At 32.2% G+C, this 22,531-nt stretch overlaps 1 protein-coding gene across 1 annotated transcript; it reads left to right on the top strand.

Annotated features, from left to right (window-relative positions):
- The first annotated feature begins 1,172 nt into the window (after positions 1-1,172).
- LOC123538726 (uncharacterized) lies at positions 1,173-21,942 on the top strand. The gene is made up of 3 exons (XM_045323021.2): positions 1,173-1,470; positions 17,694-18,154; positions 21,338-21,942. The coding sequence occupies exons 2-3, from the start codon at positions 17,694-17,696 to the stop codon at positions 21,435-21,437; spliced, it is 561 nt and encodes a 186-aa protein (XP_045178956.2). The 5' UTR covers positions 1,173-1,470; the 3' UTR covers positions 21,438-21,942.
- The last annotated feature ends 589 nt before the right edge of the window (positions 21,943-22,531 follow it).

Raw genomic sequence — 22,531 nt, 5'->3', positions numbered from 1 at the left:
AATATGGTGTCCACAAGAGAGATATTTCAACCTCATATATCAAACAAGCATGTTTTCTTTTTATTTCATTAATTTTCAATGATTTTAACCAGATTGTTCCCACTATACCTGAACAACGGCTCGTGCATTGCGTCATGACGTCATACTGTCGTGATGTCAACACGTACCTATGTTAAAAATGCAACATAATTCTAGGAAATTTTAAATTTCTTTAATATTAGATTACGATGATGTATTAGCATGTATTTTGGTGTAGGTATTTACAGTAACAATGTATATCATCATTGAAGTATACTTTGAACATGTTGAAAGGAATTCCGATTACCTGTTATTCATATTGTTTCGCATTCAGTCGAATTTCGTATCAGTGAAAAGTTGAAAAAAAAAATCCCTGCTTTGAATTACTGAAAATATCCGCCTTATAGACATTTTCATACCAAATGTGCCAAGTTGTTATGATATGTCGGCGAAACGATCCAAAATATGCCGAAATAAATTGAGTTGATATTACAAAAAAAAAAGCAGTCTTTTAACTTCCCTGCTAATTATTTCCTTTCATCTTGATTTTCTACGGTGGCACAGAGGTGACATAGCTGGGTTTTTTTTGTATTAATACGTGCGCACATAGTAACTAATTCTTGCGCACGTATTAGTATAATAAAACGTAATAAGTTATACGTGCGCAAATGTTTTTTTAACTAATACGTGTACATTTTAGCATATATTTATGGACAAACATTTCAATCAAATTCTATATTTTAAGAAAAATTGGGTTACCCAGTAAGCATTCATCAACAAAAACAGCCAACATCAAAGGGCGAAAAAGTACTAGACTGAAGGATACCACCCACTTAAATATTGCCTATAATCATTCATTGATTTCAGTGAAGCATAAAATGCGTGAAAAAAACATTTACATTTACTAAACAGCTTAATGGCATTAGATGTTTCTAATTTGAGACATATTGGGATAAAACTTAAATGCAACGTTTATGAAACCGCTCACCGCCATAGTAATCTCTGTGCACTTTTCAGAAAGTATCTATCATCACATGTATGGATATTAGAGAATGAAATTCAAAGCCATATGATCAAAAGAGGCGGTCTTTTATAGCTAAACAACGCAATAATAAATGAGGGTTGGAAATCAATGTCTGACTATTGTTTACTCTTTATTGGAAATGAAATGGCATTTGATGAATATATATTTGATCTTGTTCTATCATACGCTGCCATTTTAAGATGAGTCGAAAGCAAACTACAGCGCTTTAATGAAACTCTTTTAATAATAACTGGAAAAAAATAGGACTGGTATTATATGAGGATTTGTTGATGGATTAGCGAAGAGTTCAGGAAAACGTTAATACTTTTGAAATCATGTTTTGAAAAAAAACTTTTCTAAAACTCTAAAACATTCAGGAAAATTAAACATTTTGTGATAACTGTTTATATACTAAAATCATTTTAAAGGTAAGTTTAATAAAAAAAAACACCGAAAATATTTCCTATTTATGTTTCTTTGATTTTCTTAACATTTTGTCTTTGTATTTGTTTGTTTGGTTTTTTTGTCTTTTATTTTTTCCACACCAGGTATAAAAAAAATTCATATGATAATGCAGCTTTTATAGTTTCTGGTTAAGGAAACTAATAGTGTTGTTGTTTTTGTATGGAGTATACGATACATAAAAACGGATATTTAATTCTATTTTGATTGTGTCTGTTTATTTTTCCTTTTTTGTATGTTTTATTTTTTTCGTTTAAAATTATTTTGTTTTCTCTTTTGCCTTTTTTTATTCTTGCATTGCAAATTTAGATAATTTGTTTACTGCGATGATTAAATCATAAAATGTCACATGCTTAATACAATAATTGTATTGCGTTGGTTTGTATTGTATTATTATGAATGATTCTATTTGTTTTAACGTAAAATTATATTTAAAGCTTCATGAATAAGACCAACACGCTTATTTCGAAATATTAAATTACGATGCATTTGTGAATTTAATAACAATGGCAGCACATTAAGTTATTGCTTCATCGCACCGTTTTAAAAGCATTTGCACAGAACCTCTTGAATCCTCTTTTCAGAACCCTCTGTTGGAACATTACGCTTGCCTGATTAATTTTCAATTTGCAGTTCAACTGACACTGTTGGGAATTGAATAACCATATGTTGTTTGTTTAAATGGTTTGTATGATCTGTGTCATTTTTCCCAATTTATCAATATCACTTAAATTATGTAATTAAACAGATATTTTCTTCTATTACGAAAGGACTCAAATCGCTGATGAAGAGGTTAAATTCTTTAGTGACATCAAAAAGTTGTTGAGTGTAAGCCCCTGGTCCTTTAACATATGAATATATACTTGTTTCTTATTCAAAAGAAAACATATTTGTTATTGCCTGCTTAAAAAATACATTTTGTCATAAGTAGGCTGCTTTCTTTCACAAAAATGAAAAGGTCGTACATTCTGTTTTAATATGAAACTTTTAAAAGAACTTTATTTCGTAAAATTTAATTATCACACCCAGAAACGATTTTATAGTTAGTCTCTTGTACCATAACTGCATCTTTTAGAATTGCATCTGGCCGTATTGGGTCAATGTTTCCTATGTATTTTTTATCATTGCTTGACTCCTGAGCTTCTAGGAACTGACCGTCTCTTTTACAATCAATTTTAAACAAACATATCTAATTTAGTATCATCATTATAAATAGGATATGGTCACATCTTCTTATAAGTCATAAATTGTATCGTAACAAAAATGATATTTATATGGGTGAATTGTAATGTTTGTTTGTTTTTTTTCCTTTTTGTATGTTTTAAGTTTTAAATTTTAAAAATAAAGGGCAATAAAAGTGTACTAAGAATTTTGTAAGTATTTGAAGGATAAGACTCAAAGCGCAAAATAGTAAAGTTGTGACTATTGTGTTCTAAAACAAATGCTGTCGGAACTTTGAAGTAGTAAAAGTAATTAGGTAATTAGTAGAACATGTGTATTTTGTGTTTTGTATTATAAACTTCAGCAAAAACGATAGAAATGGCAACTCATAAAATTAAATAGATACAATCAAAGGGTAAAAAATAAATGGCAAAGCATCTGTAATTTGTAAGTATTTGGAAATTTGCAAATATTATAACTGAACAAAGTAAACTGTTAAGGCCTATATATGCGTATTTCGTATTTGCTAACTATTTCTGTTTCAAAATGGTAAATTTCAGTTTAATTTATGAACGGCATTTCGTGTAATTTGGAAATCGAAATCAAATGATGTGAGTACTTAAAAAAGTAAAATGCTGAGGGTAAAATATCAAGGATATTTTAATGCGCATTTTCGTTCCAGAATCATAAGCGAATTTTGAAATCTATATGGATTCTATTACTTTAAATATATCAAGGGGAATAAAAGTATCCTGTGACAGATAAAATATTGACAGGCAAATATACCGAAGAAAGAAAGTACGTTTAACTCGGGCATTTCTTCATTCCATTAAACCTCCATCTCTAGGACATGACAGGCTTGTATTTAACATGAAACGTCTTGTAGCTGCGACGGTCACATGTATTACTACAGAAAAATCATGAAATAAGATTTCAGCAATAGAATATTTATAAAATTAGTAACAACATGTCTATTCTTTTGCATTGTACCTTATCCCTCTTCATATAGTTATATAAATTATATTTTACATTCCAAAACAAAGCCTTAAAACATCTATATGTCAAAACAAAAATTGTTATTTTGGCAATTATAATGAATGGTAATTACAATAAATGGTAATTATAAACATACAATTGCATGATGTTTCAATATAGCACTTTAAGATTTATTAGACTGAATCATGTACCAAAATGCTCTGTGATTTAGAAAAAAATAATGGTAATAAATACTTGGAGTATTTTTCTTTTGACTGTTGGGAGGTGGTGACAAAATGCTGTATGTATTCAGGGGATTTTAATGCCTGTAGAATCAATTTATTATATGAAATATGAACGCATCGAGAATTTTTTATAGCAGGCTATGTAATATTTCATTTCTTACTATTGTTGCAATAAAATGGCAACAGCCATTAACACGTTATAGTCGTAAATTAGTTTTATTTCTTTCCCAATAATATATTATACGAAACTTACTTCAGTTTTATTGGATAGCTTGAAGAAGTCTGTGATAAAGACATTTTTCGGTTAGAATATACAGCTCTAAAATAATTCCGTAAGGATGTTTATTTTATGAAATACTATTTGAGAAAAAGACTGATGAAATTGTGGGATCAAATATATATGAAAAAGGCTGACTGCCGCACGCTAGAGGTACACCTTTTGGTTCGCTGGAAGGTTTGCCAAGGAAATTAGGGCCTTAGTGGTCGAGTGGTTAAATTGGTTTCTTGGGGTCACACCATCGCCATCGATGATACTTTTATTCCATCCAGGGGAGTTGTTGAAATTTGGTGATTTTATCAACGTTCTTTTCCGTCTTCTAGAAAAGCGTACTTTATTTTACAACCTAACAATACAAATATACATTAAAAGTAAAGAAAAAAAAAAAAGCTATTTCCCATGGAATAAATTGACCTTATTATGAACGCTTATGAAGGATATTCAATTCCTATTAGCGTGTTAAACGCAGAACAAAGAATGTAGAGAGCTTATAATTGTCTTCTTCATATGAGAAAAAGTTTTAAATGCATGCTCACCTCCCCTTTCTTAATGATCTATTTCATTGTACATTTTTGTATGACAATCATCATCCGTGAATTTATCACGATCTTTCTGATATTGTAATGAAGCCTTTTTTGGAGTTCTTTCTTAATAGCTATTAATTCAAGGTTACATTAAAGTCTAATGATATGGCAGTGATGCTCGAAAAAACAACAACATCGCAATATCTTTATTATTTCTGCACGAAATATATCAATGTGAGTTTCCCTTACTCCTTTCCTATATGATGCTTATGTAAACCATTTTTGTCTTTAATTGCACGCTATAACAAATAGCCCTTTGTGGCTTCTTTCAATGTTTACGTTATTCGGAAATGTTCACGTACATGAATGCCATAAAAGGTCATTTACGATCTTGGTTTAACTTTTCTACCTCTAAACAGTTACTAGATTCTGGAATAAAAGCATTTTTCTTGTTCTGTACACCGACCCAAGTTTAGGTGATTTGGTGACTTTCCAGCTTTTGATATTGGAGGAATACACATGTGCCCCCAAGGCATTATTTCAGGCACAGACTTGCACCTGTGTAGAACCACCGATCTTCCGTTAGCCGGCTAGATGATTAACGTACATGAACAAACTAAGGTTTTGAACCTACATATATTAAAGACAAGAGATACAGTCACGGATTCGCCTGTAAACATAATTCCTTGCGTAACTAAAGAGAGTCGATTTATATGTAAAAGAAAAAAAAAACATTGTATATACAACTATTTTTTGATTATATATGATAATACTTGCAATGATTTTCTATCCTACCATCATTAAAATAAAAAGAATACGATAGGTCAGTCCTCGTAATTAAGTATTTTAAAAGCTTTTCTTTAATCTTCCGCATGTTGAATGGATTTTGTTTCCATATTGGTGGCGCTTGTGATATTCAAGAATACAAAACTTCTTTTACGTATATAAGGTTCATTAAAATAGGTATTAATAAAGATTAATTTGGCAGGATAAAGGACAAAATACATTTTTCTTTCAGTTTGTTCGCCTTTCCTTACGTTAATAAAATAGGTATATTAGTCAAGCTTAATTTGGCAGGATAAAAGAGTAAGTAGATTTTTCTTTCAGTTTGTTCGCTTTTCCTTTTGTTCAGAAAAAGGTATAAACAGAAAAGAGAATAAATAAAACGTTTGAGTTTATACACACTGCGAAAAAAGGGTCAATATACGGGAGTGTACGGTCCCGTATATTTCGAAACTACGGGAATATACGGGATGTATATTACAAATATACGGACCTAATATACGATCCCGTATTCGGAACATCTAGTATACGGGAAGTCCGTATATTTCTCATGCATAAACGGGATCCCGTATACGCCGAATATACATAAATGTATATTTCTCGTATATATACGAACTTTAAAAAAAAATCCCTAGAAATGTTGTTTATTCGTGTCCTGCTTTAGCATAAGTTTCATTTTCATGTATTCGAAGGGTCTTGAGACTTTTTCCCGTATACGTACAGGGCTTAACGGTGTAGTTGCAGCGGATGTTTTTTCTCTGAACATTGCTGATATTTTGAAGAATTTGTTTTCATCCGATGAAGACGTTGTTCACTTATTTAGTTTTGAATGTTTCTCATTGCAGAGTTGGTGCAGCCGTTCTGCGCTTGCGCGGAATTATTATCAAATGGAACGCACGGCAAAAATACCCATTTTTTTGCATGTCCGCACGCATTTAGTGTATAATGTGTATACTATACTGACTAAAGGTTAGGGTTAGAGTCACCATGGTTACAAAATATATACATTTAAGGTATTTTTGTTCAAATTTAGTTAATCCGGTTTAGACCGGAGTCTGTAATATATCACGGGCGCACCAACTCTGTATTTAGTCACAGCCTTTAATTTTTAGTATTTAGTTTCGTTATAAAATACATCAGTGTCTTTCATAATGTATTTATTAAATGATTTTAATTAAAATATTAAAATGCGAGTCTGTGTCGAGCATTTCTGTAGTTCTTTCAGTAGCATTGGTAAATTTGATTTGAAAATACATACATGTAAGAATCTTTGTAGAACATTTTAACTTAACTTGCTGAAACATTGTAATTTCTTCTTTTAATGTATTATAGAAAATGGGAATTCGGCCAACGTTATCTGTATTTGAAGCGCCTTCAACGGCGAAATGATATTTGATTTTTTTTTTACTTTTTGATGTTTTACCTTCTTGTAAAATATGCTGCCATTTTTATTTGCTTTTATAATTAGCAAACTGCTAAAATAGCAATTCGTAAAGGAATCCAATATGAAAACTGTTCTTTTACGGCATGAAACTTCGAAGATAACAGTTTATAACATATATTTTTAGACAACTCGGCAATTGTTTAAGTAAATACCTTATTGGTAATATATTTTGTTCTTGGAACCTGACCGATATTTGCAGTTAATTCTTGTGTAAATAATGTTCTTTTATATCTGAATATTATTTTGTTTACAGGTCAATATTACTGATAACCAAAATTCAACAAGTAAAATTTGATTTAGAAAAAAAGAATTTCTCCCTTTAAAATCTACTAAAATTTATTTCAGAATAAAGAAGGATCAGTTTTGTGACTTGAATAATACACTATTGTATAAAAACGTTGGTAATAATAAGGACCATATTGATATTAATATCAAATAGATTAATAACATATTTTATGGTGTGTACTTTGAGCACTACAATGGGTATTGTGAGCACGCCAAATACAGTTTACAAATGTTCTTACATATGTGTTTCTGCTACAACAAATACAAAGCAAACACTGCATTCATAAGAAAGTAAAGAGCGTCAAAATATATTTCAACTGATTCAGCAAAGATTTTTAATTCCTGACATACTCTAAGCTAAATTTTCAAAACTTCACAGTATTGTTACACAGTGTAATTGAAATGCTCAAGAATGCTAAAGAATGATGTCTTTAGATGTAATCGTTTATACCGAATAAAGAAGGAAATGATTTAGTATCGTGCAACCTCTATAATATTAGAGAGAATATGTTATTTTATTTGCAAGCAGCACAGTCCAGATATCGCATACATACTCTGGAGTAATCTTTTATCAAATTATCTGTTTGGTGCAATTTTGAAGAAAACTTAACTGATATCAAACATTTTCCATATAAACATTTCTCTTACATATTTCAATACTTATTTCTTAGGTAAAACCTTAAAACAGATGCTGTAGATTTTAATCTTTATTTGAGTCCCTTCAATGTAGATCACATATCATTTACACATATACAGTTAACATCATTCTCATGAAATAAAAATGTACATTGTCATTCAATCTATGAATCTATGAATTCTAAGAGACTGTGCACAATGCAAAACAAATACTAAAATTAAACTAAGGAGAAGCTGCTAATCGTTGTTTAAAAAAAAAATAAGACTGTATATGTATGGTTATAATACTAAAAAAATGAAAAAGGGCACTAATGTACGTTTATGTTAATGCCAATTGCCGTCGACCTAAAAGTCACACTTACAGACTTGAAAAGAGTTTCTTGCAAAGTTTTACATCTTCCTTGTTTAGAGGTAATTCTACCAATAGCATAACACTATAGTGTATCAAATACAGTCTGGCCGGCGGTTTATTGATAGTTTAACTTGTCAATACACCCCATCAGCAAACAGAGATTATCCAGTTTAAGTCTCAGTTATTTGCACATTATGCCAGGCTATACAGTACGTATTAAGTGAATCTTTAGTTGGCAAATACAAGGGTTGATTATGGTCATCTACTGTAAATGTTATAGGTAACTAATTGACCTTCTAATGAACTCAGTTCCTCCTTTCACTTTGCTGTAGCGTCATTGCACTAAATACACATTTTGCACCTGGCTAAATTTTGCGCCAATAGTAATAAGTTTGCGGTGCTGAAAAAGCCTGTGAAGTTCTGTTGAAAGTATCCTGCAAACTGCTATCTCATGTCTGTCCGGTACACAAAATGACACATCGACTTCCGAACTTATTACTTCTTTGATTGAGTGTGATTCAAACACCTAAAATATCTTGTTATTTTAGGTCTTTGCTTATGTCAAGTTCAATACTTCACCAAACATACGTTTCATCAATATTTAAATACTTTGCTTGTACTTTTGTAATAATGAAATAAAATACACATAAATTTGACTTGATTAAGTTGACGGTATAACCATTCGTAATATTAATAGCCTTCCGTCCGTAAGTTTCCGCCCTGGAGAGGTTAGTTTAAACAATATTTTATTATTTTTTAAGCAACATACACATAACATGTACAACAATTTTTTTACATGTCAAATACATGGATTGGAAAACAAGCTGATAGCTTATGTAAATTCCTTTCTGGAGAAGTTGTACTGTAAATGTAAAAAAAGGTGTATAGCAGGGTGTATAGCAGGGTCTTATTTTGATAGTTACAATACACTAGTGCCCCTTACGGAGGCTTATTAACACGTGATAAAGCGGGAAATGTTTAAAAACATTTCGTATAAAGAATATAACGCATTTTTCAGTTCTTAGCTACTATTTAACGATTATCATTCTATATTCATACAGCTAGTTACCTAAGAGTTATTAATATCACTCTTTGAGCTTTATTACAAGGGTAATTAATCCGTTAGTTTAGTATATTAATGCTATCTAAAATAACATTTGTAATTATGTTCACAATAAGTTCTGTTACTGCGCGCGGATTTCATTAAAATAGACCTTTATGAATGACGCTACTTCATACAAATTCGACTCCCAAATGACGTCGTTCATGATACACAACAAGAAATGTTTAAATGTTTAACTCTATTCATTTTCATTTTATGTAATACCCTAGTCACACATACGACGCGGATAGCTACGTCTAGCCACGGATAGAAACGTAGTAATCCGTATCGAAACGTATTGATCCGTACCTGAGCCGTACCTTGAAGTAGTAACCCGTATCAGTCCGTACCAATCCGTACGGCTCAGCTAAACGTAGCTATCCGCGCCGTATGTGTGACTGTGGTATTAAGGAGAGGAAAATCAAGAAAAGAAAAGAAGCTAAGAAAAATGGGGATTTTTTGTCTCATGATGCTTGTTTAAAGATTTCAAAAAATACAGTTTGATAATTAGATAAAACATATTGAATCGAGACGTGAAGTAATCTGGGAACGCAGTTTTGGGGTTAATGAATAAAACTAAGCAAACCCATGGTCTTAATGTTATACTTTATTAACTGTTTTCCCGTACGTCAGAATGTGATTGGAATTAATTAAGCAATCCAGTCTTCTGAAAAGATAAACTGTATTCGTAAAAAGTCGACAAATGCAAGGTGGTCGGACAATTAACTATTTTATCAAATAGCTTAACCTCTACCCGAAACAATGGAACATGTTTATTAAACTTAAAAAAGAACGAAATTCAGTTCCAGTTTGTTCAGTCTATTTATAAAGGACAAAATGAAAATGCTTTAATTATAATAGTGTCGAGCAACACTTAATCAGTACATAAAACAAAATTAATCTGGTCGTTAAAAGTTTGTAAAGGAGAAGATGAAAATGCTTTATTATTATGTCGAGCAACACTTAATTAGTACATGAAAAAAAAAACTAATCTAGTTGTTAAAAGTGATATCGAACGCGCTTGTCTTCAAAATTTTCCGCTTCAGAATTATAAAAGAGAAAAAAGATACTGTTAAAAGCATAGGAAACACGAAACTATGTGAGTACAATTCATGCATGTGAAATGTTAGATTTTTTTTGTGTGCACCAAAAAACTGATTAACCTGGGTATCATATAGAATGCAATGAGAATATAAAAGCTGTTTTGACTGGCATAACTACACTTTAGTAGAGAACTCTGTTCAGCCATACGTCTTAAACGACTCGTTCACACAAAATCCATAAAATGTGGGTACTTAACCTTTAGCCTGCTGGCAGCAAGTGATTCTGCCTTTGCGACCAGTGCAGACCAAGATCAGCCTGCACATTCGTGCAGGCTGATCATGGTCTGCACTGTTCGCTATTCAGTCAGGAAAGTTTCAGTGAACACCCCTTGAATTAATAAATGGTATTTCCGAAATTGAATGATGAACCAGTCCATTTTAGAAATTTAGCAGGCTAAAGGTTAAAAAGTGACCAGTGGTACAAACTTATTGGCATAAGCATTCTACAAGATATCCTAGTAATTGAGCAGAAGAGAGTAAATCGTTGCAGCGCTTTCGAAATAATGGAGGAAATATCAACATTCTTATTGTTTGTATTACCTATATCTAACACTTATTTTCACTTACTTTTTTCATATTTCAGTGGCCTATATACATTCTATGCCAAACAAAATGAAAATGTTGTACAATTTCATCGATTAGCATTTTACCAGCCAAATATGTTATTAAATCTACTTACAGTATTTGAAACTAACTAACTTACTAGTATACAGCTGTATCTTTGTTATATCTGAAGAGGTATATGAGCCGCGCCATGAGAAAACCAACATAGTGCGTTTGCGACCAGCATGGATCCAGACCAGCCTGCGCATCCGCGCAGTCTGGTCAGAATCCATGCTGTTTGCTTTCAAAGCCTATTGCAATTAGAGAAACCGTTAGCGAACAGCATGGATCCTGACCAGACTGCGCGGATGCGCAGGCTGGTCTGGATCCATGCTGGTCGCAAACGCACTATGTTGGTTTTCTCATGGTGCGGCTCATATGGCTGCTTAGTTTTTTTAAATTACATGGTGTTAACAAGTAAAAAGAACTAAGAAAATTTAGAATTTCTTAATCCGTTTATCTCTATTAATAGGTTTTTTAATTCTTCCACGGTAATTCTTTTGTTAGCCAGAAATTGATTTCCTTGCCAATAATTGACACACATATTGTATTTCAAGATTACAATAACAGGATAAAATGTAAATAATGAAAAGCGATACTATTGACCTAAAACCATAATGGCCTCTATAAAAACACTTCACGGTAATCCAAAAATGACAAATAATTGTTTGCTTTCCATCTTGAATAAACCTGTTGTATACAACTTTAAGTTTTGTGACAGAAATCAATATTTGATTTTTTGCAACATTAATAAAAAATAAAAAAAGTTTCTTCATCTCGTTCGAACTAGCATCACTGCATTTGTATTATCAAAATTAATGTCTAATATTTCTTACAACGAAAATATCGAGAGATCAGTATCATTTGTGATACAAAGAGAATGATACCATTTCATAAAATACATTCTAAAGTGCTTGCTTAATGATACTCTACACTCAACCAAGGAAGCATCACTGATATGCAGCTTTATCATATCATTCAATATGAAAATGTTAGACATACATGCAATAAATATATATATAGTTACAAATAATAAAATCTGTATAAAGAGACACGAAAGCTATTCCCGTAACATAGAGACAATTCTCATACTGCAATTGTAAATAGATACATTTGTTAAAAGGATATTTTACATAACTCGGAATGGGTTCGGCATTAAAGGCGTAGGATAAGTTGACTTTTATTTTGTCTGTTCGTAATTATAAGAAATGGTGCGATACAATGAAGTCATTATACAAGTACAATAGCAAAGATTTCTTCATATTTATAAAGCGGTTAAAGCATATATTTATACCTGATATTTATATAAAAAATGGACAGCAAAATATGTGATTAAATGCATGAGCGTAGAATTGCTTCGAAACTACTTGAGCCGTGCTATGAGAAAACCAACATAGTGGGTGTGCGACCAGCATGGATCCAGACCAGCCTGCGCATCCGCGCAGTCTGGTCAGGATCCATGCTGTTCGCTAACAGTTTCTCCAATTTCAGTAGGCTTTAAAAGCGAACAGCATGGATCCTGACCAGACTGCGCGGATGCGCAGGTTGGTCTGGATCCATGCTGGTCGCAAAGCCACTATGTTGGTTTTCCCATGGCACGGCTCACTTAATTATTAAACAAGTTATGGCAGTCGTTTGAACATTGATTTATTTGAAAGCTTAAAAGAAAATGTAAACACTGGCTGTAAAATTGTTAACACACGAAGCTGGTTTGATAATTTTCAGTGCAAATATACAATTATTTTGCTATAGATGACAACAAAAGGAATATCATGTTATATTGTTGCATATTAGATTACGTATTAGTTACACGAATCATACGTTGTATATTGTTATTAAAGGGCCATAATGCCTTTGTTTAAAATGTGACTGCCTGATTTTCCGTTATGAACATAAATACATAAATTTCTTGTTAAATCCTTCTTCTGATAATTACTTTCTTTAACATTTGTCAACGGTTTGGATATTGCTGAATTTATTAGAATGTTTTAGTGAATCTATTGCTTTTCATTACCTCCCTTTATAGCTCAGACTATAGCAGTTCATATGCAATATTAAAATTAGTAAACGCATAACATCTATTTGGAAAGCTGTTTCATTTGTTTTTAAGATAAGATTTTTAAGCGTCATGGACCTTTTAAGTATACCTCATATGCATTTTCCTGTGCACTACAGCGGTTAATATTTTGATGCTACTCGTATATTTTTATGTTGGCAGAGTTGCAAAAAACACCACTGTCTAAGTACTACAGTTTACAATGTTTTATTTTATAAAATGATCCATTTATTTTCTGTCTGTTATCTTAAAGGTACGAGCCTCCGCGACCGAGTTTTTGAGGTCAATGATTTCGAATCACGTACCCCTTACAGATATGGGTTCTGGCGTCAAAATTATTATCATTTTCAAGCCCCCTTGTAAAACAGAGGGAATTTTGATATAGAATGCTTGCTATAAGCGTAAGTTATGTCTTTTTTTGCAGAAAGTAAGTATAACAAACAGCAATATCACAAAAAGCGGGACAAACCTATCAGTTATTACATGTAGTAGGGAATTTTTGTTTAGGTCGTAGATCTTTATCAAGTCGATCAGATTTGGGGCAGTAACCGTGTACGTTTTTTTTTTTTTTTTTTTTTGCATAAATCACAACATCACTTGTTAGTATTGATATTAAACGAAGGCTTGTAAATAATGCTTAAATACATAATGAAACTGTCTAATGGAAGTCATCTTTAAAGATACATTTATTTGCAATCATTTAAAAGAAATTAGTCAATTTAATTAGCTATTGATTACTTTTCTCACGCAATTTAGAAATTACAACTTTCTAAACATTTGATATAAAAGACATGTTACAATACCGGAAACATGATAAGTTACTAATCACATATAGCGCTGGTGTTTTCATTTAATAATTAATCGTTAGAACAATAATGTGTACTTCGGTTTATCGGAGTTGTTGACATTAACCACACAGTTTGTAACGTATCATAGTCAAGTTATCAATTATAAAAACGTGGTTACCAGAGATACATGCAAATGCTTTAACATACTAGAAATTGACGCTAATGTAAAGCAATTTCACATTTTGATAACATCTGACCTTTCTTTGAATCGAACACATTGTACACAGTGATAACAGAAAAAAATAAACATACTAACATTTACTCAAGGAGTAAGTTCATTGCTTAGGGATGCAATAAATTGAGTTAGTCAATATGTGTGAAAAGTGACATTGTTTATTTCTTTAAAGTGCCAATGTTATTAAAATAATGGAAGAAAAAAGATATTTAAGTGATTACGACTTTTTTCAAATACAAATTACTTGGACGCACTGGTATGTGCTTCAAAACCGCCTGTATGTAATAAAAGGGTAAGGGTAGATTTCCAGGAAGCACAGAGCACCCCAAATACAACCATAGAGCCATGCATCGTAAAGCATGCCCGCAACAAAAAGAAAATGTAACTTATCATCCAAATAAAATTATAATATCAACATAAATGCACGTTTTAGCAAAAAATAATAATAGAAAAACTGTTGGGCGGTGGTTTCAAGGTGGAGGAAAAATATTTTTTCATCTGAAGACGTCCAGATATGTGTCTTCTAAGGATAGGCATTTATAAAAAAGTATATTTCACGTAATTCATTTCAGCGATCGTTAAAGTATACCACTATGGCCTTTTTTTTTTAAATTGGACTAGACAAGTGCGTAGTACGCGCCATTAATGCCAAAAGGTCCCATAACCTTCTTATCCGCACTTGGTACCTTTTTGCATAAATGCGGCGAATATTAACACATTTGCAATTGGTATTCAATATGAAAACTAAGAACTGAAGCAAGCCATTTATTCAATGTCATGATTACTTGATTAAAGTTTCTTAAACTTTCTCATCATTGAACAGATAAACATAACTGATATAACTGATTATATAAATTCCAAAATTCATGTAAATGTTGGTTTTGTTTTCAAATTGAATTTCTGAGAAACTTTCTCGTATATCCTGAAAATGTGACAAAACAATACATATTTTTATCATATGTTTTTCCATGGATAACTTGTTTTCTTTTCTTACTGTATAATTTAATTTAGGAAATATCATAGACCAACTAACATTTTACAAACTCCAGTGTACTGTAATATTGTTCCAAGTCCAGTATCAAAGGTGGGGCATTCTGACTTCGCTATGTAAATCTATGCGAAGGTTCTTTACAGAAAGCCATCAAACAAAATCTTAATATCATCATGAGCTATGAAGTCATATGAAAAATATATATAATATACCTGCGTCGCCTATGGAAAACGTGCAAAAGATTCCTGAATTCGCTTTACAAACAATCATAATTAGTTAATGATAGGGTTGTTCAGGCATTTATTCTTTAAAAGTACACACTGGAAAAAAAACATAACTGCCAAATGTAAGAAATAAGTCACATTTTAGTTATTTCTATTTGGGTACGACATATATTATGGTGTTAAAATACGAGTGTTTGGCCCACAAGATTCATTTTTATAAAATGCTTGTCTTCCTGAAGTACAGAGCTAGGTAAAAAATAAAAAAAAATCACACTGCCTTAAGAGTACGTAGCTATTTGTTTGGATTCAGCGCAAAAAATATGACCAAAAAGTTATCATCATTATGAATGTATACAAAATGACATAATTTGAAAGATAGGGTAAACTAGTAATCATAGCTTATTTACAGAAGGACTGAACTCTACTTACACTGCTGAAGGACATGATTGACTGTTTAACTTATTGTCAATTGGTCAGTTACTTTCTAGGTGGGAGTAATAAAATCAACGTGGCAGCAGTGCTCATCTGAACTGAAGAAATGATTTTTTTGGTAACCCCCTTCTAAAACTATGATGACCTAGTCCGTTAGAAAAGTTCTTTCAAATTTAAATCATAATATTACAAATGTAAACAAGAAATATCTTTAAAAATGATGGTAGGCGAATTGTAATAAGGAAAGAAGTTTATAAATTTTTCATCTAACATTCATCTTTCATCTAACATTTTTCAAATTGCAAAACTAAACACCGCACTTTAACAATTTAAATGGTTCTCTTTTAATTTTTCGCAAAGGTTTCGTAGGGTTGCAATTTTGTTTCGTTTATCCTTGGACGAATAATTACAGCAGTAGTTCGATGAAGATTCATAAAGCGGTTCATGAGAAGAGGTCATTAAACGTGTTTATATTTTTAGCTAAATTGGTCCCTATCCCCATTTGTAACAAAATAGCAGGAGACCTTACGATATTGTTACACATCGAGTTTGATAAAAATCCATTACATTTTAGTGGTTAATGCGAAGAAAGGCATATCTACTTTTAGCTATAGTGGTCCCTAATAGGGCCCAAGTTCCTATATAAATAAATTTGGAAGAGGACCTTATAATGATGCTCCAGACCAAGTATGACAAAGATCCACCAAGCTGTTCATGAGACGCTGTATAAAGGCATTTCTAGTTTTAGCTCTAGCAGCCCCTAAAAGGGGTCAAATGTCCCAGCTGAACAAAGTTGGCTGCGGGCCTAATAAAGATGCTACAAATCAAGTTTGATTAGAATACATGAGAAAAAATCAATTAAAGGATTTTTTTATTTATTATTTTTATTTATTTCTAAAATACGCCAACTGATCCCGCTTTAACAAATGCATATTCGCTATTCGTGAATCTTTGGACAATGACGTCACACCTATAAAAAGTGAAGGTCAAGCAAAACATACAATTGTTATTATTTCAATATTTCTGTTTCATAAGCAAAGTTTGACCGCATACGCAAAGTTTGACCGTAGTTATATCACATAGATAAACTGTATGCAACGTACCTTCATTTCAGTTTAAAATGAGATTCAGTCATTATATAGCATATATATAATGAAACAGATTTCAACTGAGTTCAATACTTGCATACAATACTAAAAAAAATATTCATATATAACAAATCAGTTAAATAATTGTAACAAATATATCAAAGCAAACAAGTATTCATTTTAATATGCAAACTGAATAAGTCACAAAAGCAAGAAACCTTTTCATATACAGACGACAATTGTAACAAGGAAAATTTTAAAAAAAAAACACTTCTCTACATAAAAGACTCTTATCACACCCTTATTCATGTGATACGCAGACCGTATTCAGCTCTTTCTTTAATTTGATACATGTTGGTATTTGAACAGGTTTTTATCATATTTATTAAACTTACTTATTATTTTGAGATATATCAATATTCTTGCTAAATATACTGAGCCAAAGTTAGCTTTAAAACTGTGAGCAGCGTCGTTTAGGATAAACGCATTGTCTACATTTCACTCAGCGTAGCACAGTCAACAGAGTGAAAGAAATTGACACTCTCGTCCAATCAGGCAGAGTGTTGCATAAATCTTCCGTTTTGATAAATTATCTATAATGCGTTATCAAGTAGTTTGATTGGCAAACTGAAGTCACGTGGCATAGGAAAACGAAAACGAATTTAGACGGCGTCGCCGAAAAAAATGTCTGTGCTGTATACTTCTGAATGTATAGAAGATATTATTGGCGGTTAACACAACAAATATAAAAATCAACTTGATTTTTGCAGAATATTTTGGAATCCTAAAGTGAGATTTTATCATCTTTACCGGATTTATTGATTTCATTTCTCCGTGTAAGCTCCTTGTCATTTCTTATATACATTAAAGTGTTGTGTGTTTCAGATGACTTCAGCACTCTATATCTCACCTTTGGCCCTGTTTGTGATCACATTGTGTATAACATTTGACACATGTAGAGGTGGACTGAAAAATCAGAGGAACTTTGCTCACGTGTACGGAAAACGAGCGTCTAGTGACGCTTATAATGTTGGACTTGGAGGACAGAAAGTACCGAAATTCCCAGGATATGCAGGGGAGTTTCCAGTTGATTATGAACCTTCGGATGACAATTATCTAATACGACGAGAAGATGCAAAGGTTAATGCTAAGGCGAACGTCGGTCACATGTTTGGCAGAGAACTTTATGATAACTATCCCGCTTACAGTGAAAATGAAATGTATAATATTCCCGAATTAGAAGACGAAAACATCGTTGAAGTACCAAATGTAAGAGCCGATGAAATGATTCGTATTCCACTTAGCCCGGATGATGAGCTTCGCGGACGTGCCGTACAACGAGAAAGGTAACTATCAAAACAGATACAATTATCGAAAGCATACAATTGCAAAAACTGATCGTGGTTAAAGGGTCACATGATTTAATATCAATGGCCTGAAGCAAAAACACTGATTACTGTCAGGTCGAAATTGAACAATTTACAACCAATTATTTGTTCAATCATCTGTTTTTCATTGAAACATATGTTCGAATTGAGACCATCCTGCAAAGCTTAGATGAAGACATAACATTTTTGTCAACAGTTTATTTGATCAGCTTTAAAGTCAATTTAAGTCTCTATAACATTTCTACAATGCGCTTCTGCAACCGTCAGTTCAGGACTCCCCATACCAAACCAGCTATTGGGGTTGCATACAAGCACTATTAAATCCATTTCCCATTAGGAACTAAAATGAATTTTGTAGTTTAAAGAAACTAACCGAAACCTTCTGGGGGTAGAAAACGCACTTCTTCGTCTACATAGGTCCACAATTTTTTTTTTATGTAAACCCCTTCTGCATAGCATATAAAGTTTATTTTAGTTCATTTGTTGATCATTCATATTTCAGAACTGCCTTGTAATGATACCCAAGCCAAAGCAATAATTCCTAAAGCAAGAGAATCATATTGCCACCTTTTCTGACGCAGTGCAGCGGTGTTTACCCATATGTTCCGTCTACTTAAATTATAGCCTCATAATAAATGATAGAGTACTGCCATATCCGACTGCAAATCTTTTTATACAGCTGTCAGGAACTTTCCCTTTGATGATTTTTGCAGTGTTAAACTAATGAGCCTTGCATTTCTTCCGCAACTTTGCTCCCTAATATTTTAACAAAATCTGTAAAACGATCCTTTGGAAGCATAGAATGCAACCAAGAAGAATAATAGCAGACTCGGTTTAATTAAGTCTGTTCATGAGAGGTAATAAAATGTGCAACACCTCTTACGCCCCCTAACACCGGCTTAAGCGGAACTCTATTACACATATATTGAATGGACTCCATGATCCCAAAGGACCAGAAAATATAACAACACTGAATCCAAGTACGTATAAATGTTCTGAGAGAAGCTCATAATTATGTTTTTATGTCGGTTAACCGATTTCTGAGATCACATGAGAGATGGAATAAAGGACAGAAGAAGATGTTGTCGTAGTAGGTCGTTTAAGCAACATGCCTGTATTCGACCACTACTATTTCTACTGTATTGTAACCCAATATTCGGACCAATATTTAATAATCAGCTTAAATAAATGCTATATCCCAGTTAACCTCATATTTCATACGCTTATACGAAAGGTTAACATTTAAAATCCTAAGCACTATGCTGTCGAATTGTGTCATCTATTTCCGCGGGTACAGAAAAGTACATGTGTCTGTAAGATATTGCGTGCATGGTTCTCAGACAATAAGATACCAGAGAGTTTAATTATAAGATGAAGACATCTCAAAATGGTATTTTACATAAAATTGGAGAATGTTTCCGTAAGATCTACCGTAAGATTTAATTGTACACCACTTGTTGCAAATATGTTTTATTGCTATGAAAGAGACTGCTTTTTACCATTTCTCATGTCACACAACCAAATCGTATGACTCTAGTATAAAATACAACAATACAGAAAACTATCTGGACGATTTTACTAAAGATGGAAAAAATTGAAAGGGTTAGGGTTACTCCATGAATAGATTATATTTATCTCTAGGGCTTCCGATTAAATAAAACTAACAGTTTAGACTCTATGACATCTATTTGATTATCATTCTTTATGTATTTTAATGTAAAATCTTTTCCAAGAGAGGTTATCAAAATTTAGTTTTTCCGAACTTTATTTTATTTGCTAAAGTTTTGGCTATGTAGTGAAATGAAAAGATCGTTCAAAATTAATATATTTTTAATTTTTTTAGTATGATACATCAGAAAAAAATATTAAAACCATGAATGTAATTGCAAATGGTTTGTTTTACATCTGGTAATAATAGCATATAAAACAAGATATTTGTCGAAATATTACAGAAAACCTATTTTGAATACACCTTTCCCCCCACTCCTTAACTTTAATTGAAATGTAGTAGACGGAAGTTAGACGGTGATATCATATAGTCAGAGGAATAACTATTAAATGTCTCTGTACAGAAGGCCTACCAATGTATATGGTTGATTTCTTAAGTATAACTAAAGCATAGCTTCGTCGCGATTGATTTTCATCCCACAGGATCCTGTTTTAAAGTATGAAAACGTAGACGCTGAATATTTCAAAGAGGGATGATGTTTGTTCAGAAAATATGACACAGAGAAAAAATATTATATCCAGAATAGGGCCAAATAAAAAAAAATAGCAATTTAATCTAATTTCATGAGTTAGAAAAATTGATAAGTCCGTGATTAACATGTAATCTAAGTTTTCCTAGCAATTTACTGGTTGAATGTAATTTGAGAGACTGAACGTATGCCGGGCCTTTTGTTAATAATAAAATAAGATAGCTTCTGGTATGCATTTGAACAATTATTTTACACGGTGTATTATGTGATTGTACGTTATTGCACCGCATAAACAACTCATTAATATTAATGTGTAAAAACTCCAGAAGTATTGAACGAAAACAAATTGGACAAAAGGAATAGTTTGCATCGGAAGTCTATGTACATGTATGTCAACACTGATTCAAATTTTACAGCATACATTTTTCCAAAGGTAAAGCAAATGTAATATGAGAGGTGTTGCATATTTCATTACCTCTCATGAACAGACTCAATCAAACCGAGTCTGGTATTATTCTTCTTGGTTGCATTCTTTGCCCTCAAAGGATCTTTTTATAGATTTTATTAACTATCACAACAGCAATCTTTAAGTGCCGTGTGGCGGCTGTAAAAAGTCTCCCCATACTTGGATTCAGTGTTGTTATATTTTCTGGTCCTTTTGGAACATGGAGTCCATACAACATGTGTGTAATAGAGTTCCGCTTAAGCCGGTGCTAGGGGGCGTGAGAGGTGTTGCACATTTCAGTACCTCTCATGAACAGACTCAATCAAACCGAGTCTGCTATTATTCTTCTTGGTTGCATTATTTGCTTCCAAAGGCTCTTTTTATAGATTTTATTACCAATTATCTGAAAAAAAATGTCATATAGTTCTTTTTTATTCCTGATTAACATGTAATCAAAATGTTATTGAAATTGTTATTTCCTATTTTCTTTCCTTTCAGACTTCTTCTCAGAAATATACTGAAAGCTTCAACAGCAGCGAAGATGGAGGCGTTGGCATATCTGGACAATGTAATAAATGATAGACGCAGCAAAGCATGAATGTCTTTTGCCTGTCAGAACCAATTTATAATCTGATACACGAGGCAATTACTTGAGAACTGATATCTTTTTTTTTTTTTTGTTTGAAGTGCTTGATAATGACTTATTCGTTACTTGTCAACATATTTACTTTATTTAAAAAATACTTTACTATCTAGCTTTTATTTTGTGGTTTATTTTGTAACGAAATAAAGTATTTCCAAAAACTTACTAAAATTAAATTGAGAAATGTGTATAAAAATTGTTTATTTTTGCGATGATGGCGAATTTTTCATGTCAGATATTGATTTATTCCAAGATTCACAAAAGTGATGTTTTTATACTTAGATAGATTCTAATGCCAGTAAAGGTTTCAATGAAGCGTTTCTTACTTATAATTATAAGGCATTGATTTGATATACTACATAACGGTCGTTTACTGATTTAGTTTACAAGATCATAAGATAGGAAATACTGTTTATAAATGTCTCTAGTCTGATTTCAAATTAAAAATGGTAGAGATTGATGTCTTGTTGTATAGTTCTTCATCCAGTTTAGGTATTGTACCATTAAAGCCAGTCGACAATTTACGTTCAATTACTAGTCTTTCTGTACGCGATTTTGGCTTTCCCAACTGTTACAGAAAGTAATCTGTTCCTCTGAACAACGTAAATGCACCATTAATTCCGTAAAAGCAAACTACAATACGTAAGCGAACGGAACCTATCACATGTCTTTACTGGTCTACTGCAACAAATTTGAACATTTTGTGAGAAGAAGAACTGATAATCAAGTTAAACTTCTCGTGTTCTGTGGCAAAAAGTATGTTAGAAAGCATTATTTCTACAGCTGCAACAAATGGTATTTGCAATAAGGTCTTATACACACTGTATTGTGTTTGAATATTTATGAAACTGTTCCATAGTCTAGAATCGTCCATTATGGCAGAATACGAAATATTCTGATTTTAATAATTTAGAAGTTCCTGAAAATTGAAGTCAAATATAAAGTTGTGAGTTTTAAATTACAGTTAACGGCAATGGAACGCTTTCATTGCGGCCTGCTTGCAAATGCAATAAGCAACAGACAATATCTGGCGTGTTTGCAAATAGATC

The sequence above is a fragment of the Mercenaria mercenaria genome, chromosome 18 (assembly GCF_021730395.1).
Source record: "Mercenaria mercenaria strain notata chromosome 18, MADL_Memer_1, whole genome shotgun sequence".
NCBI classification, from domain to species: Eukaryota; Metazoa; Mollusca; class Bivalvia; order Venerida; family Veneridae; genus Mercenaria; species Mercenaria mercenaria.
The sequence above is the reverse complement of the archived record's forward strand: the minus strand, read 5'-3'. Positions and strand labels throughout refer to the sequence as shown.